The sequence below is a fragment of the Ascidiella aspersa genome, chromosome 1 (assembly GCF_963924565.1).
Source record: "Ascidiella aspersa chromosome 1, kaAscAspe10.2, whole genome shotgun sequence".
Taxonomy (NCBI): domain Eukaryota; kingdom Metazoa; phylum Chordata; class Ascidiacea; order Phlebobranchia; family Ascidiidae; genus Ascidiella; species Ascidiella aspersa.
Window position 1 is genome coordinate 20,011,802 of NC_139447.1, and position 17,312 is coordinate 20,029,113.

Sequence of the window (17,312 nt, forward strand, 5' to 3'; positions counted from 1 at the left end):
TTTTTGTTTGATATATCTTTTTCAGATATCCATAAATTTTAAGCGTAATATTTATTTTGCATTATCATTAGTGGAAAGAAGTGGAAAGAATATTACGCCAATTAAAAAAGCCTGATACTCCAGAAGAAAAGATAGCAGCCCTAAAGCAGGTTTCTCACATTTCATCAGATCCAACATTTGCTGATGAATTCGCTCGTAAACAAGGAGTTAAATGGCTCGTTTCATCTGTTGAAAAAGGTTCTTATCAAGTAAGAAATATTTGTACGATGGTCTTATCCAAAGTCATTTCAAATGTTAAGACTTTGAATTGTTTTTATTTTAGGGTGACTCTTTGGCTTATGCACTTACATCTTTTCTGGAGTTAATGGATCATGGTATTGTAATTTGGGAATCAGTTCTTACTCCTGAATTTATAAAAAAGGTATTTGTGGTTGACAGTTATAAATTTATTTTAGCTTGTCTCTGGTTTAAAAAATTCATGTGAAAAATCTAATAAAAGCAAAAATAATACTCTTTCTTTAAATTACAGCACAAAGCCCAATTCCTTTCACTGTTAGAATGATCTGCATTGCCAGGGTTTTCATATGAACATAAATTCAAAAAGGCTTAATATGTAAAACTGGCAAATTATACAAAATGTTGTTTTATATCAATTAACATTAGTTTGTTCAAGTAATAGTCATATTCAGCCTCGACAGTAGTGTTCAATTAATTTGTATGTAACAACCTTGAGTTGCAAATAAATAATTAGAGTGTATATAAAAAAACTTTTGTTGAAAAAAGTAGAAGGTTAGTTTTAAGTTCTGGAGTTTGCCACCCCTAGGGCCATGACAGCGGCAACGATCCCTGTCTGGGCCTTATCTATATTGTTAGCCCCACAAGCACAAAAGCGATACATTTGGATCCACAACAGAGTAAATCAGTTTATGTTAATTGAATTTTACAGTCAATCCACCAATTTTTTAATATAGATTCAGGTACGGGATCATTGTTACGATTAAGCCTAAATTTTGGTAGTCCCAGAGGCCTTCATAAAAAACAAATCAAAAAGTTGCTTGGACAACACTGTATAGTGCAGGCTTAAACAACTAGCTAATTTCTAAATTGCTTACTTGGCCTCATTCTAGGTTTTAACGGTTCCCCAATTGTTGAACTGGGTTGGCGTCCAGATGCCGTTCGCGATTACTTCGTCGTTCGCTTAGTTAAATCTCTTCTGCAATGCAAATGGGACAGCTTTGGGTTTACAGTACACCGGCATTTCATCCTGTTTAAACTTGGCTGCTAGTTCCAAACCCTTGAAGCAACCGAGTCTTTCTACTTTGAATAGTTCGAGATACTTTCGCCAATTTTTCAGACAGCTTTCTTAAGATTAAGATCACGTTTGTAACACATTGTTTGAAACTGTCTCAACCAAGGATATTTAAATTTAGAACTTTTCTGAAAAGGTACAGTTGATTCCTTTCACTGCTCCTGCAGTTTCGCTGTTGCATTGGATTCTATGACTAGCAATGGATGCTTTTTCGAGGATTGGTAATGCGAATCCGGCTTCTGTTGTTGTTTTTTAGTCTTTTCCAAGCTTTGGCAGACAAGAATCTCTTTTTTTTGCCTTGGTATCAAGTTCCATTAAACTACTTGACGTTAAAATGCTTTAGTGGTTCCTTTTCATCTAACATCCTTTTGTGCGATGTGGTGGTGCAGGCGTAGCGCGGCTGGGCTCCTGTGTTTCCAGCTGGCATAGCTGAAGTTCCTGTTGTTACTGAAGTTTCTTTATGTGTTCAAGAACCTTCTCCACAGTTAAGCTCTACATAGTTTGACAGCGGTTTTATCTTTCACGTTCCCATCCTCTTTGCCAATTCGTCTGTTGTATTCTTTATTAATCATGGGCACGAAGTAATGTTGTACACAGAAACCAATAAGCATGCACAGTTATTATAGGACGCAGAATACAGTTACCACTCCTATGTAAACCAATAATTACTGTGCCTTAGGGATGCTAGCAAAATATGAATACGTAACTTATCACCTGTACTCACTAGAATTCTTAACAATTAAAAAAATGAAGTTTGCAGGAGGAAAATTGTGATTTGCTGGTCTAATCAAGACAGTAAAATTACCGTTTCTCCTCACAACAGCACATTGAAACAAGGATTACATATATGATTAAACAATTAGACATGGATAAGAAAAAAGTGAACAATATGTTAAATGAACTAATGTACCTGCGACAATTATATCAAGAAGCTGTATTACTTGGATGAAATTTCTGAAGCCCTTCTCTACCACACTGCAGGACAGTGCAGGTATTAAGATAAAGGGTTGCCGATTTTGCAAAGTTCCATGGATATCCTCCAAACATTTCTGCAATAAAAACTATGCATATGTTACCCTTTGTTTAAGACGCATGAGCTTGTTATACCAAAACAATTAACATCTTGCCACATAACAAATATTCCTTCTTATCTGCTTCAGTCAGCTGGAAACACCTACTACTCCCTTTATACAGCATTGATTGACCATCTACTGAGGCCCATCAGTGTTGCACACTGCTGAACATAGTTAATGAATAGCACTATTTCACTGAGCTCATCCAATGGAAGAATGTTGTAGCCAAAGAAGGCAGTTGATATTTACATTTTGGCAGAGAATGTGGTAGTGCTGCATCCAAGCGTTAACAGACGGTTCATAAGGCGTTTCCTGGCCCAAGTTTTAGAGCTACACTCCAGGTTGACACTGTGGGCTGTAAATGCCTCTTAGATATTACACTGTTTTCGATGTATAATGTTCTTAGGCAGTACAACAGGAGTTTTTAACGTCAAACAGAGGGTCACAGGTGACAAATCATATTTTAATAGATAATATTCCATGCACTACATTGTGGAAACGATCTCAGTTGTTTTAGGCAAGGCTTAAATCTTGCATTTTATTGATGTCATCATTTGCATATCCGTCAGGTTCGATACCACTCAACGCATTAATCTGTCTGTACTTTTGTCAGCTTTCGTGTACAAAGGACAGCCAATAGCGTATTGGGTTGGATGATTTACAACTCAGTACAACATTTCACTTACAGCAAAAAATAGATATTTCTTTAGAGCGATTGAAGAACTACACAGATTACAGCCCTAATGAGAAAAAAATCTTGGACAAAGAAACTTGGGCTCATTAAACACAAGTCAACAGGCCGTGTTGTCACATGGCTACTCCATTTGCCTATTGGCTTTCTAAGGAAGAAAAGGTGCTTAAACCACAACCTAAAGTAATGTACAAGACGTCGCTTAAACTCCGCAATTTCCTTATGCACCACCAACAACTAGCACACACCGTTGGCAAAGCAGTCGGTTTGTCAACACCGTGCAGCAAATATGCGCTTAGTGGTCATCATGGGGGACACAAACGAATAGTTGGTGAAGCTAGTAACCTGAGGGCTTCAGGTAAGACCATAGCGCTCATGAAATACATTACATTTAACCCCTCTTTAATCATTTTGCGGCTTTCTATAGTAATTTTGAAAAACAATCAAAACGCTAGTTAAAGCTGCTAGTGAGTTCTTATTCGGGTATTAATTCAACTTAATTATAAGAGTTTATATTAAAGACCACACACTTAACCCAATGTACAAATTTATTAGATGATAGAGTTGAATATTATTACCAAACCACAAACGATTATTATACTTGAACGAAAATACTCACAGACAATAGCATAACATAACATAAAACAACTAGCGTTCTGTCTGCTAAAACCACAAAGCCCGCCTCAAATATCTACTGAAATCTAGGTGTCCAACCGCTCCTAAATATACACATTCAGGAACTACTTCTCACGCGATGCACAACTGCTGTGAGAGGCGTTGCCCGGAAACCACACACCAAAAATTCCATTAATAAAGCACCCGATCCGTTAGAAATTAGTGCATTTGTAAGCAAAAAGGTCTACGACAATTAGAACATCCAATGGCAGAAAAGTCTAGACTTTAAGACCTTGAGGTCGTGGCAATGCACTAATTTGGACCTTTAGGTAAACTCCCGGCATAGATAAATTGAAAATATTCGTGGAACATTCACAAAAGATTACAAAAAGTGTGAGATGGCATTAATAACACTTGACCCACCCTAACCCAAACGCTAACCCGAACCCTAACCCAAATAATGTGCGTTAATGTAATAATTATTTAAATTCTTGTGAAAAAGCCCAAACTCGGGTGGGCATAATTAGATAGTTTCTCATCTATGGTACCATAGGATTGTTATGTCACAAATTGAGGTATTGGAGCCTAAAGCTTTATGTAATTATTAATTCAATGCACATTATTTGGGTTACGGTGCTGGTTAGCGTTTGGGTTTAGGTAGTTCAAATATTATTAAACCTAATATTTTAAAGCACATTGTTAAGTCAAATTAGTGCATTGTCCGAAACCTCAAAGTCTAAAAGTCGGACTTTTTGATCCTTTCGATGCACTAATTGTCGTAGACCTTTTTTGCACCAACACTTAAGCCGATTAAACTGAAAAAAAACCCAAAAGACGTGATCGATACGTTGACCGTCCGTGGACAGATTAAAATTAGCGGTACGATGCAGCCGGTCACGGGTGGACAGATCAGGATTAGCGATTCAACGCGGCCGGTTATGGGTGGACAGATCATAATCAGCAATACATCGCGATGAGTCATGTGCGGTAATTATAGGCGCGAGATTGGCAGGTTTGTTTAGAGCAAAGGAGATAACTGGTCAAAAGTCAAATTAAACGCATAAACAACGCACGAGGCTGATTCCAGCCGATTTTAAAGTGGTCCATTAAATGAGAGAAGTGAAAAAACATTACATAATGAAATTTGTCCTGAGATGCCAAAGCTTTGAAAGCCTTAAACTAATATTTAAAGTTAAAAAGCGCAAATTAATAATAAAAATTAGAATCCACAGTCGGCATAATTAGCAATCGACAAAAGGGTCTCAATGTCAAAAAAGACGTTACACCATGGCAAAGCAGTGCTGCTCCACCATTATGCAACATGTTATCATGAGAAACACCAGCATATTGCTGAATTATTTATGGTTAATTTCATTAGGAAGCTCGACACCAGCAAACTCGAGTGTTAGGCTAAATTGCTCAAACTGACCGAAGCCTATGCGCTATGCCGCCATATTTTCAGTTTAGAGTTTTATGCTGTTTCCTTGCTGACATGTTGTTATCATTTGCCCTTCCACCATTTGCTTGTCATTAGATTTCCTTTTTTGCCTGAATGTTTGTTCTGTCAATGATTCACATATTGCTGCCCTCTAGGCTGTTTTTTTTTCTTGTTTACTATTTTGTATAGAATAGAAAAAATGATGCCATTTACTTTGCGAAATGCGTATTTTGTACATGTATTGTAAGCTTTAATACCTTGCTGGCTGATTTTGGTTTAGGTGGTGTGCTTTTTAGGCTAATATTGACAAAAAATTATTTTAAAGCAGTTGGTGCTTTATTCTATAGCTGCGACACAATATGATCAGGGCTAGCTCAACACAAACATGTGTTTATAAAATACAACAACGGAATAAGAAAATCAGCAATCTACAGACTTCGATGCACATAAATGCGGCTATTAGTTTTGACACCATGTCAAACGCTTTGTGCATACCATGGCATGTTTTCAATCTTTCAAACAAATGATAGAAGTCATTCCACTTCCTGAAAGTATTTTTCTTCCAACTTTTTTATGTGACATGCAAAGCGCCGGAGAGACTCAAGCCTTTTTATGCGAATCTATGTTCTGCAAAATGATAATTGCATTGTGGGTAAAACCTTATTAGAAAGCTTATATAAAAGTACAATTTTTACGCTTTTTACTTGTTTCTATACCCTCACTAAAGTTTTTTACCTCATCTTGAAAAAAAGAATAAATCTATTTCTCTTAATGCATGACATCTATTTCCAAATAAAAAGTGTTTTTAATTAAAACTACTGAACTTTAGTTTGGATTTGTGCACAAGTTGGCTTGAGAAATGCAGGCTTCTTGTTATTGACGCCATCTTTAAACATTTGGGTAGGCGGCCCATTGGTTGTGCATCTTCAAGAAATTAAACATGCTTATAAAATCTAGTTTTTGAAATTTTTTATGATTATCTTGTTAGAAACCACTAATCTAGTATATCTGCTTGCTTTTTCCGCCCCTTAAAGCAATTTAGGTTGGATACCTTTGGTCTAGATAGTCTGTATAACTGACTATTAGAAACAAGCATACTACATTTTTATCACCTATGAAAATAGGTTAAGCTCTTGACATACATTAAGGTGTGTAAAACGTATCCTTATTGCAGAGTTTAATGCGAACAAAATTTATGAAAAAGTAACAGATTTACTGGTACGTTGCTAGTCGACTCTAAATTCTCAGCGAGCAATTCTCGCACCCTTTGCCATCCAATCACGCCCCAAGTATATAACCCACTGCCTTAAACATGGAATTATAAATGTCTACAATATTAGGTACTGTAAAGGAGTTTAATACATTAATATAATAAATTTTCTCATGTTTTTAATGTTTGCAGATCGCTAATCTTGTAAACAAAACCAGTGACACAGATGCAACAATACTCCAACGATCACTTGGAATTTTGGAGTGTGCAGTAGTAAACAGGTGCTTATAAATTTCCATATTTATATAGGCATTATAGTCATGTGTTCAATATAATCGAGAATAGTTATTGTTAATATTTGAGCAAAAAATTGCAATTATGTAGTCAGAATCAGCAAAGTTAATAAAAACATATGTGAATAGTGTGCATATCGCTTATTAGTAGGGATGTTTAAAGTCGAATCCCGTACTAAATATGTGTAAAAAAACATAAAACATCATAGAAAGACCAGCTTTACCTTGCTAAATATTGGCCTAAAGTTGACTTTGAGTAACCCTATAGCGTACTTTTAGTGGCGTATCCAGGGGGGGGTTCGGACCCCCCCCCCCCCCTTTTTGTAAGTGACATTATAGTTTTTTGTACATTTTTGTCAGTTTTACACACCGTTCTGAGCGGCAATGTTTTTAATGTAATTAGGTCACGCGTCTTAAGCTAATGCGAAATTAAAATCAAAGGAAAAACGCCGTTTTTGCTTTTTTTGTTTGGTCGACCGTAAACGCTAGATAGTTTTTCTCTTTCACCTTTCGTTATTCGTTCGGGTTGGCTCATCAGTAAGTGTGTGTTCGACAATCAGCAACAATAAATCAAGCGGTCTCCGCCTTTTTCTCGCTAAAAACGTCGAGTTAGGCGGTGCTGATGTTTCTCGCTGTTTGCTGTCCGCGTTAATATCAAATGTCGGTGTGAGACAGGGGTCGGGAACCTACGGCCCGGATCCGCCCACCGCCTCTTTGACAAACTATACAAAAGTCCATTTCAAACACTTTTTGGCCATTTAACTACGAAAGTGCAAAAAATTTTTGATCTTCCTACGTCCGCTTTGTTTACGTTTTGACGGTGTCTTTCGAAATAGATCAACGCTTCTTTACCGTTGCGCCATGAAAGGCATATGACGTCATTACAATCGCTATTTCATGACGTCATATCCGTCGCTATATTGTGACGTCATTAACGTCAGACAGAAAAAAAGGGAATTCCCTAAGTTGAAAATTCGAAACCCCCCCCTTTTTTGGATTTCTGGATACGCCCCTGGGTACTTTGCATGTTTTATGACGGAAATTTACTTTTACAACTTAACACCTTGAGGGAATTGCAAATTCTCTGCACTTGACAAGACCTGTTAGCCGTCACACAATAACGAACAATTGCTCTCCTGAAAAACCGCTAATGCTAAACTACTGGCTACATTTAAAGCAAACACTATAGATGTTTATTAGAAATGAGACTGGTTTGTGGTTGTGTAATTTGCCAAGAAAAATGAGACTGGTTTGTTGTTGTGTAATTTGCCAGGTGGGGTGGTGGTATGTTTCCTTAAAACAGTTTTGCTAAAGTGATTTGTCAGTGTCCCCTTATAAAATAATGCAATTTTCAATGGTCAATTTCTAAATATACATAAAATATTCCTAACCCTGTTTGACCTACTCGTCCCTAATTTTAGATATTCTTTCAAAAAGCATTTTTTGTTTTTAAAAACATCCCCAACATCTGTACCTCCCTGAAAAAACATACTTGTATTGAAAAATATTTTAATATTCACCCCACCCCCAGTCAATAAATAACAGTCCTAAGCTAAAACTATTTCAAATTTAAAACCTTTTCTACAATCAAAATTTTTTAGACTCCAAAAAATTTTTTAGACTCCTACCCAGTACAAATTTACCCCCAAATTTCCGCTTCCCCAAAATCATATTCTACACCCGCCAAGTAAATATTGCATATAAAAAAATGATTTTGACTCCCCACACCAACAAAAGGACCAATCCCCTTTGAAAACTAACTAAATCACCCCACAGAAAAATAACTCATAAATTAGGGCTATTATTTTTTGACTTGTCAAAAAAAGTCAAAATTTTGTCAAAATCTACACACTAGGTCAAAATTTGTCAAAATTTTTTAAGTCAAAATCGAATAAAAATGCACATAAATCGTTTACAAAATTAAAAAAAATATAGTCAGTTTTTTTTTAATTTATCGTTCAATTTTATCAAAAAAATCTAGTTTTGATTTGTCTTCAAAGTCATTTTAACTGCATTATATCTTCATATACGGTATAAAAAAATGTGTGAATACTGTCGCCTAGGTAATTTAAATCAATGTATTTCTAACAGGTCAAATTTTGTCAAAATAAATTATTTTTAGGTCAAAAAATAATCGCCCTACTCATAATAATAACAACTTCTGTTTGACAGATGTAACTTTTACTGGTGTGTGAATGTAAATCAATTATGTAATAAAGGAAATGATAGGGGTTGGGTGTGTTTTTTTATACTCAAGTGTGGTGGCTGGAGTAAAGTTAATGTATTTAATTATATGTCAGCGTGTTTATTTATCTGCATGAATGAAAATATGGAATGTAAATATGAAAATATGGTGCTCAACAAAATAACTGTATTTTTATTGTAAACCCTCCTGCCCACAAGTAAACAAATTGAACAAATTACCAATAATTTACCCAATCAATCCTTGGAACCAATTTATCAAATTATAGTTATTCCAAAAGTCCTGGAAAAAGTAATAAAGCTTTGTTTTCTGTGACAGTCTACGTCATAGTGCTGCCCTGATACCATAGACTCTAATTTTGTTTTGTAATTTTGCTCCAAAGGCCCGATTACACCACAGCTGCACTGAGCTGAGCAAAGCTTAATTTGCATTTAAATTCTATTGTGGCGAGCGTTTCACGCTTTGCTAAACTCAAGCCCCGTGCAGCTAGCTTAAAGTTACGCTTTGCTAAACTAAAGCCCCTTGCAGCTGAAAAAAATACGCTTTGGAGCGATTTTCACGCTTTGCTAAACTCAAGCCCATTGAAGCTATAGAAAAACGCTACGTTTTAAAGTGATTTTAACGCCCAGTGCATCTGTAGTGTAAACGGGCCTAAAAAACGCTTTAACAAAATAATTGGCATTCAGTCATTGAAGTTAAACATAGGTTAGTAATCAACAACCAATCATAGGTTGGTAAAACAACGGCTAAAACAAAATTTTTACTCAAGGTAGGGCGAGTGGGTGTTAATTTACTCTCGCCTGGAGTGTATTGTAATTGCATCAATTGGTGAACGAGTGACTGCAAAAGCTCAACCCTGAGTGATTTTTCAAACAGGCATTGATCTGAATTTCAATAGCAGATTGATTTTACAATTATATGCTGTCATTGTTGGAGGTGTTAACCCTGCCTCCCCACATGAAAAAAAATTAAAAGGCTGTTTAAATAAATTGATACAAATATACCAGGATCTTAATTTGTTACCATTCTCTCAAAACCTGCTTTTTTGAAATACTTGATACTTTTTTAAACACCCATAATGCTCAATATATATTACATTTTTTGTTTCCATGTTTTTTTAGCCAACAAATGTATCATGAAATAGCTGATGCCATTGTGGTGGGGAATCTCATATCACATCTTCAAAGGTTTGTGTTTTTTCGTAAAAGAATAAGTATCGTTAACACACTAACAAATATTAAACATTAAAACTAACAGAAATTATTTATGTAGGTCATTGTGTGGACAACCTGCAGCTCTTTTGTTTGCATGCGTAGGTTCCAGGACTTAAAATACCATGCCCGCCTAAATTAGTTTTTTGCCATTTAATCCAAATTGGATTTTATATCCAATTTTACTGTTTATTTTGTATATAATTTGTTTTTTAACTGTAGATGGTTGCGCCTAATTGACATATGCGAGTAGCAAGTTTAGATAAAAGCCTGTAGCTGCGGCGACACATTGTTGGTGCTTTCTTGCAGCAAAGGAAGTGCGGTGTCAGCATTGTTTGGGGTGACCAATTACTTAGCGTCTCATAATAACCTTGGCCTAATAATTGAGTGTCAATCAAGTATTATTCGGCCAGCGACCAATGCAGTGGTTCTGAAAAGAAGCCACTTGGCTCCCTTAGGAAGTAAATTTGTTCCTAGGAGGATTTGTTTAGGAAAAATGGATAAAAAGGTAGTTATTTAGTCAGTTATATTAAATAAATTGCTTATTTAACTGTAATGATTAGTATTATAAAGACTCTGTTAGGCCCCTAATCTAAGTCTATTGTTTCTTCACAATTACATATTTCTCTATTGATTCTTCACAGCCATTTAACAAATATACTCCAATGTAGGCATTTTACACAGGTATAAAATTAAAACCTATGTTGTACGTTCAAACAAACTTAACTTTCAGACGATTAGCGCATCCAAATTTTGTAACAAGTCTTGCAAAATTTGCTATGGGTTACTTAAAGGTCAACTTTAGGCCAATATTCAGCGAGGTTATTTACTGTGTAATTGTGAAGTATTGGTTACGCATTACTGAAAATAGTGTTTGCAGCACATTATTTGACTGTATGACACATCACGTTTGTAGTACAGTAAAAATGTTTTAAAATACAGAATGAATTGATGAAGGGTTTATAGTGTTGCGTTAAAGCCACTATATGGGACACATATTAAATGTACTGTTTTTTTATAGGTATGTATTACATGATTTTTGTTGCACATTTAGTTGCTTTTTTTCTGCTTCGCACAAGTTTTATGAGGTTGTTCTGTGCTATTTGTTACAATTAATATAAAACAATTCGTTACTAACACTTTACTTACAAATGATTTAGTAATAGCGACTTTGAAATGAATATGCAACTGACTTCCTAAGTTCAGAATGGTGACTAAGCACTCATCAGAAAAAATAAATAAATTAATCTTTGTTACTATACGCTTCTAATAATACAGCCAGGAAATTCTGAGAATGAAAAATCTTTTTAGAGACCGGCAGTTGCACTAGTTCTGTTGAGTATTCAAATTTTGGTTTATGTATTTTTTTTCAGTCTTGTATTCATTCAGCATTTTCTAATGTATGACACAAGTTGCCCCTTATTTTTAATAATATAAGAAATTAAACAGTCACTGGTGTGGTCATGGTTTCAAAGCAGTTTATTGTTGTTTTTATTAATTTTCGAGTCTGACAGTCCTGGGCCTAACTAATATATGCACAAATCACAAGAGCTAACTTTTATTTGGTGAACACAATCCGTTTTATCTTATTTTTCAGATCCAACACAGAAATCCAACAAAATACGATTGCACTCATTAATAGTTTATTTATGAAAGGACCCTCTGATAAAACCAAACTAGGTGGACGTAGAGTAAGTAAAATGTGATTGGTGTTACAAAATCCTATTAGTTTTATTACATTTGAAATGTAAGTTAAAATTCTGCCAGCTTTTTGCAGTCAATAAGGATTTTAGTAGAATACTAGTTATATTTTTAAATAGCTTATAGAAATAGATATTTTGCCCAAAAAAGCGTCCAATAGTGATTAAGCTGATTGTGATAGAGTTAGATTCATGCTAATTGGTATCCAAACCACTTCCCTACCATTTGAGCTTCTAAAAGCAAGCTTGAAAGAGCTCAAAAGTTGTATCATATCTACACTTGATTCTATCACTATGTGTATTGTTAACTCTGATTGTGAGAATCATTCTCAGGTAGGTTTAGAAACAAGGCATGATTCCAAATAGCCTCCTACCACAATGAAAACCTCTGACATATATCGGTAGAGAAACACTAACAAATGTAATACCCTTATAAGTCTATGGACAGTTGTAGCAGTAAAAAGTAATTGTTGACTTCCGTGATATTACATGTTTATTGAAAATTGAAAATTGATTGTACCATTGGACAGCTATACTGTGCTGCACTTACCAAATCTGCCACACACTCTATCAAGGCAATCATCATAATCATGTTCTTCTCACTTCCTAAGAAAGCAGAGATACTCCTTTTATGTGGAGTATTGCAAGGCCTCTCACTTAAGACTCGCGATAAGCCCGTTCTGATTCCTCTGACCTCCCTCTTGCTAAACGAACCGAATGGCAGCCGGGTGGCCAACTACCATTAGATTTGCAGTGCTGCATGTGTATTTGTTGTGCAACAATGAATGCAGTCAATTTAAAGAGTGTCATTAGCCCAAGCTGTATGTTTTGTACTTATGGTTATGATTATTATCTGTTGGACTAGATGTACTTTTGAAAAATACGTTTGGAAAGTATATTGATTTAAAATGAAATTATCTATATTAATTGCATGGCCCGAAAATGAACATGAAAAAACTTCAGGTTATTAAAGAAATGACAAAAAACATTTATGAAATGCATATTTGTATTAAAGTTTTACACCTTGCTGACTGATTTTTGTTCGGAGCGGTGCGCTTCTCAAGCTTTTATTAATAAATTTTAGAACTTTTATCGTCGGCATTATGTGTTCTGTTGGAGGGCCAGATTCTGTTGTTAATACACATACAAAACATTTATGCTTAATTAAAAAACAAACGTTGACCTCCTGTAAAAAGAGGAGTCTTTTAGGATGGCAGAGGGCAAAATAATAAAAAAATTAGGTTATTTTATTGATAGTATATACATCCTAATATAAGAATATTGTTATAAAAAATGTTAGACACTATTTACAATTCTCTGACAAAGACCCATGACTGACTGCCCTGTAAATCTGCACAATGCTCAATGAACGATACTGAACTTCCGGCTACATTTGCTTTCTAAAGCACTAAAACGTAAAATATCTTTTGGACTATATGGACACCGCACAATATGACCCTGGAAACAATAACAGCAAACATTGAAACAAAAACACACAGCCCCCATTTGTCAACATCAGTTTTAAAGAAACTTCTTGTAAAAATCGCAAAAATATAAAGTTGTGTTTTTGTTGTCATATGGTACTTGCATTTAGATCACAGTGTCTAGCTTGTTTGTTAGAAACCATGATTGTCTGTGATTCAGATACAGGAAGTTGATGAGTGTCCGTATTGTATAGCCCAGGGTTTCTGGCCCTCGGCCCCCTTGGGAGCCACGGAGCGATCATTGGGGGGCCACGGGCATAACTCTCTAGCTAGATATTGAGAAAACCAAAGTGTCACTATTTTCAAAATTCACCAGTTAATTTAATTTTGTGTTTTTTATTATGACTGTAAACCTTTTAACGTTTGGTAACCCATTTTCTGACTCGTGCTTTGACTCATCAGTAGTGATGTTTAAATTGGAATATTGGATCATTTTTATTAGTTTTATCCCGGAAAGTTCCGCCTAATTGGTCGTTCGCAAGAGGCAAGTTTGGTTAAAGGCCTGTCGCTGTGGCGAAACAATTACTGTTCTGCTTCATACGTAGCCATGCAGTGTGGCGTCAGGGTTTTTGTTGGGTGGCTAATTTTTACTTGGCAATACCCTTCGCCTAATCATGAAGTGTACGACAAATGCTGTTAGGCGAGCAACTAGTGTGCAATGCCAGGTGCAACGGTTTCGCAATTTCCTTAAAGAACGTTGAGTTGCAAAAGAAACATTCCATCGTAAAACGCATAGCTACAGGGTTATTAAAATATTCAAGGTCATTTTTAGGCCAACATTCAGCGGTTTATGCACAACTTATTTGTTAAGTAGGTGAAAAGTAACGCAGTAATGAAAGGAAATTCGTGAAATCCTCACGACGAATATAGTGACATCGCTTGGCTCAGTGCAAAACAGAGCCGAACATAAAAAATAACCAAGCAATGTCAAAAAACAAGATTTGTAATGACTAACTAAGTTAATTTAAATTAAAATTTGTATTTGTGCAATTTTTAAAGGAAGTGCATTTATTCCTTGATTAATCACTGTATTTGTTATTAACGTGAAGAAGCAAAACAAGTAAATATGTTTAACACAATGCTTGGTATTTTTATAAACAGGGGGGCCACGAGGGTCGAGAGCCAAAGTGGGCCACTAAGCATAAAAGGATGAGAACCACTGGTATAGCCTCTCTTGAACATATTAGCCCTCGAGGGGCAAGCACTAGTTTGTAGGCTGTTTATGGTTCTCCACATGCTTCATACCTCATTATGGCCAAAAAGAAGACTTTGGCTATGTGGTATTGGAAAGGGCTAATTCGTTTGACTTTCTACTGATATAAGTCATTCTTGGCTTTGCATCTTCCTGCACAATGATCTAAGGAAACACTGTCTGGATTGTATAGACAGGTTACGTGTTTCCTGTTAAATAGGGGTTGTCGGTGGTCCAGCTCTTGCTGTGATTTTTGCATCATAATGCAATTTAATACCTAACATGATCTAAGTAGTTTTAAACTTTCCTGGTGTTACAACCTTGCTGAGTTTATTAAATAAAAGCTATTATTTCACTCTATTTATTCAGATAGATATAACTATAAGTTCTAGGTTGTGTTAATTTAATCTATCTCAAAAAGATACCTGTTAAAACCAATAACTTTCAATCAAAATTATTTTGTTTTAGAAGTCAAGTACGCCCTATATAACCGTGCGTGTTTTTCGTTCTTTTGTACTACTTTACTTCTACGCCCATGAGCAACAAACCTTTCTAGATACAAACACATTTTCAATTTCAAATGCAAAGGCTACTCTTCCCTAAAATCCTATTGACTTTTCAGAATAAACTTTATGATAGTAGAACTAGAAGATTTGGCACATTGACAAATGACCGATAATAATGGTGTTACTATTGTTATGTAACATCTGGGAAGCATAGCATAAGTTGTCAGATAGACATATCTTTATATATGGCTGTATTTTTCTAATTCTAAATAGGGTATCAGGTGGCACTATATAAAGACAAATTGTATTGAATTCTCGACAAGCTTTTGCACAATCGTGTCCATCTGTAGGAAATTTTGTTTAAATTTTTTTACTTTGAAGCACGGCTGTGCAAAAGCTTGTCGGCTGGGCAAAAACTTGTCGTCTTTATATAGTGACACCTGATTACGCCAGTAAGATATAGTGTTGGTACCCAAATAATTCTTCATGGAAGACTGTTCTTTTATTTCCCTGAACAGCTTGTTTTATCAATCTTTTTTCAACTTATACAAGAATCTAGTATGTTAAACTATGTTGTCATATAAAAAAAGTTTGTTAATTAGTCGCTGTTCATCTGCTGTGTCATAAGCTGCACTGAAATCTTCAAATAGTGCTCCAGTGACAAGCCTTTTCAAGTCCATCGTCAATGTGTTGGGATGTTTAGACCTGGCTGCTACACAAACCACATGAACAAAAGCTATTTTTTGCTGCTATTCAGTTTTTATTCATTATATCAACCTGTTCAGTATTATGCAACACAAAAAGTCAAATAGAGTGTTAATTTTTATGATTTAAAAAAAAAATTATTTAAAAAGGGCTATGTTTAGGTCCAACAATAAGTATTGCTATGTTCATAGGAGGAAGAAGCCAGCATCACAGTTATATTGTGCTTCCTTGGGCTAATGATTTTTCAATTTATCCAGTTTCTAAAGAGTGCAGCATGAATATTTATGAGTTTGGTCACATTTTAGTAAAGCAATTTTAAAAGAATTTTATTTATTTATACACAGTTAACAAAAAGTATGATGTAGTAAAAATATTAAGAAATTTAGGCACATTTTTTTCATGCACAGTTTAACTGTTAAAATATTCCGATTTAGAGACTTCTTTATCTTTAACAGATAAATAACAAAGGTAAAATACTGATAAGAATAAACATGGACTTAATTAACATATTGATCATAATTATCTTGATAAATTGTACTTCTATCAATAACACAATTACTTTTTGGTAATATGATATTTAAAAAAATGTGGTAAAGAAACATAGTTCTGTAAAATTACTGTAGTCATCCCGGATCTTTTTTTTCAAAAAATTGTGTTGTTTTTGAATTTCTTTGCAAAATGTAATTTTTTTAATTGTTTTTCAGAACATTTCTGACACCATGGCCCAACGGCAGTTCAGAACAGTGATTCTTAATGTATGTCTAGATTTTAGTAGTTGCCTTTTGTTATATTTCATATATTTATAGCAAACATACACATTTGTGCTATATTCATTTTAGCATGTGATTCGCACCCCAAAGTCAATTGGATCCGAAATGGCTCACCAGCTTCATGTTTTACAAGTACTAACATTCAATTTGTTTGAAGAACGGATGATGACTAAATTGGATTCTAATGTTCAGGTATATTGCGTTCAAATTGTATTTTGTAATCTATGCGTTGTCACAGTACATTTAAAGTTTTGCATAGTAGTTTGCCGGTAATTGATTACAATTACAATGTAACCATTTTCTAAACTACAATGAAACTTTAATAGAACTGTAGAAGTAGTAACCGACACTCTAACATTTGTGTTAATGACATAAGCTATTGTGGACCAGTTGTGATTATGATATCATCATTACTCTTATTTTCAATGAATAACTGAAGCATAGCTTCAGCCCCGTGTAATATAAAGCAAAGTCTATACAGTTTCATAGACCTTGATGCCGAGCACAGGATACCCATTCTGTGACAGAAATGGGTTCATTACGCAACATCATTCATTCACAATTTAATTCTTTGCAACAACATATTTCCTCACTTGAACAATTCAGAGAAAAACATGGTAATATAAAACATTCTTAAAAAATGCTATAATACAAGATAATCTTTATCTGTATTACAACACTTTGGTAACAAAATCAGTTAAATTAATTCTTATTGTTTTATTTAAGTTACCTTTCAAGCTTAAATGTTCAGTCAATTTTCCATTGTTCCTTCATTGTTGCACAATACATTTTTTTTTTTTTGGTAGAAAAAGTTGTAATTATGCAAATAAAGCTTAAACCTTAACTTTAGTTACCTGTGTATGCGTGGCCATGAAAAGTCAATCTGAAAAATGTATATGGACAAGTCAATTT

The 17,312-nt window shown here is 34.9% G+C and overlaps 1 protein-coding gene across 1 annotated transcript in view; it reads left to right on the top strand.

Moving 5' to 3' along the window:
- The window catches only part of LOC146168206 (engulfment and cell motility protein 1-like), a 78,724-nt gene that overhangs the window by 34,318 nt on the left and 27,094 nt on the right, over positions 1–17,312 (top strand). The window contains exons 6-12 of the mRNA XM_083388957.1: positions 72–248; positions 323–421; positions 6,529–6,617; positions 9,954–10,019; positions 11,641–11,734; positions 16,335–16,385; positions 16,470–16,592. Coding sequence (XP_083245083.1) covers positions 72–248; positions 323–421; positions 6,529–6,617; positions 9,954–10,019; positions 11,641–11,734; positions 16,335–16,385; positions 16,470–16,592 — 699 coding nt within the window. The remainder of the gene's footprint in view (positions 1–71; positions 249–322; positions 422–6,528; positions 6,618–9,953; positions 10,020–11,640; positions 11,735–16,334; positions 16,386–16,469; positions 16,593–17,312) is intronic.